The sequence below is a fragment of the Chaetomium globosum genome, genomic scaffold, assembly GCF_000143365.1.
Source record: "Chaetomium globosum CBS 148.51 scaffold_8 genomic scaffold, whole genome shotgun sequence".
Lineage (NCBI taxonomy): Eukaryota > Fungi > Ascomycota > Sordariomycetes > Sordariales > Chaetomiaceae > Chaetomium > Chaetomium globosum.
The window spans coordinates 706,970-708,405 of NT_165983.1; the positions used below are offsets into that span (position 1 = coordinate 706,970).

At 55.3% G+C, this 1,436-nt stretch overlaps 1 protein-coding gene across 1 annotated transcript; it reads left to right on the forward strand.

Annotated features, from left to right (window-relative positions):
• Window positions 1-121: 121 nt before the first annotated feature.
• CHGG_10945 (uncharacterized protein) lies at window positions 122-718 on the forward strand (the record flags this gene model as incomplete). Its single annotated transcript, XM_001226211.1, has 1 exon — window positions 122-718. One exon carries the CDS (start codon window positions 122-124, stop codon window positions 716-718), a length of 597 nt encoding a protein of 198 aa, XP_001226212.1.
• Window positions 719-1,436: the final 718 nt, after the last annotated feature.

Below are 1,436 nucleotides of genomic sequence, written 5' to 3' on the forward strand. Positions count from 1 at the left end.
AAGGCTATCCACCAATAGGATCACAATCGCCAACTTCGGGGCGATCCAAGGACGAACAAAGGTTAAGCCTCAAGTGCGGATGCTTCATGAGGTCTAGAGGCGGGAGGACCCTTCTTGTTCGATGCCGCTGCCGAAAGAGCTCGAACCCGCAGTTAGAAACTGCATCAGGGAGACGACCATCAAGACCGGCGACGGCATGCTGCGCGACTGTGTGTACCAGCGTAGCTCCACCAAGCTGACCCTGGTCGAAGGGCTCTACCAGCATGATTTTGGCGGCGACCCGGCAGGTTTCTTTGAGAGCGGCCGCCGCGCGCTGAGCCTGCACCACTGGAAGTCGTGGTACAGGGCCCCCGTCGTCAGCATGGCCGCCGTCGCCAACATCTGCGGCGACTGCTTCATGCAGCGCTGGCGCTTCGCCAAGGACACCCTCCTCGCCAACGGCTACAGCATCACCGTCTACCGCGAGGGCCTCGACTCCGTCGACCTCTCCCGCATGGAGGGCACCTTTAACGAGGCCGATGGCCGCTTCGATTTCGTCTATGGGCCCTTCCGCCCGCGGCTGGGTAAGGACCAAAAGAAGAGCTATCGCCTGGTAGCGGTCGATGGCGGCACCTCCAAGGGCGACCGCTTCCGCCAGGCGTATGTGTACCGTGCGAAGCGCGATGAGGAGGGCGTTGAGCCGGTCGACGAGGTGGTGGAGTTGGTGTGGGACGTTTGAGGCGAGTTCGTGAGGGTTGTGATCTCGATCGTGTTAAGCTGGCGAACAACAACAATATTAAGTAATTAGGGAGGAAGAAGGGAATAACTAGTGGTTAAAATGTGAGCTCGAGGAGGATGGGGATATGAGGATGAATTAGACGGTGGTCAATGCTTGAGGCTGGCGTTCGGGAGCCAAGGAACCGGCCGGGCCTTGTTTTAAGACATTGCTTTGCTTTTGTTTCTTTTTTATATCTTTGGTTATTTTTGGCCTTTTTCGTTGTTGTTATTCTGCAATTGCTGCTCCATGGCTCATGTAAATAGATTTGTGTGAGTAGGGGGGTGGATGATAGCATGGAATCATGGAATTATTAACTAGCAAAGCCAGCCAGTCGGTCGGGTCAGGGGGGGAGATGGAGGGGGGTGGTCATCTCGTATTTGTATTTGTGCTGTGCTGTGCTGTGCTGCGCTGCACTAACTACCTACCTTACCTACTTCAGTTGTCTCACCATAAGCTGTGTTACGTTATCGTATGTCATGTTATGGCGGGCAGACAAGCAACATGACACGAGAACCTGAGCGAAGATTTGGAAGTAAGATTTGGGGTCCGAGGATGTGGGTTCGGAAAGCGTGTTGTGATATCTTATGGCTTCCATGGTTGGTGGGGGAGGAGACGAAGGAATGGGGGGTGGAAGGACGGGTGGAGGGATGGGTGGAGGGATGGTGGAGGATGGAGAGGG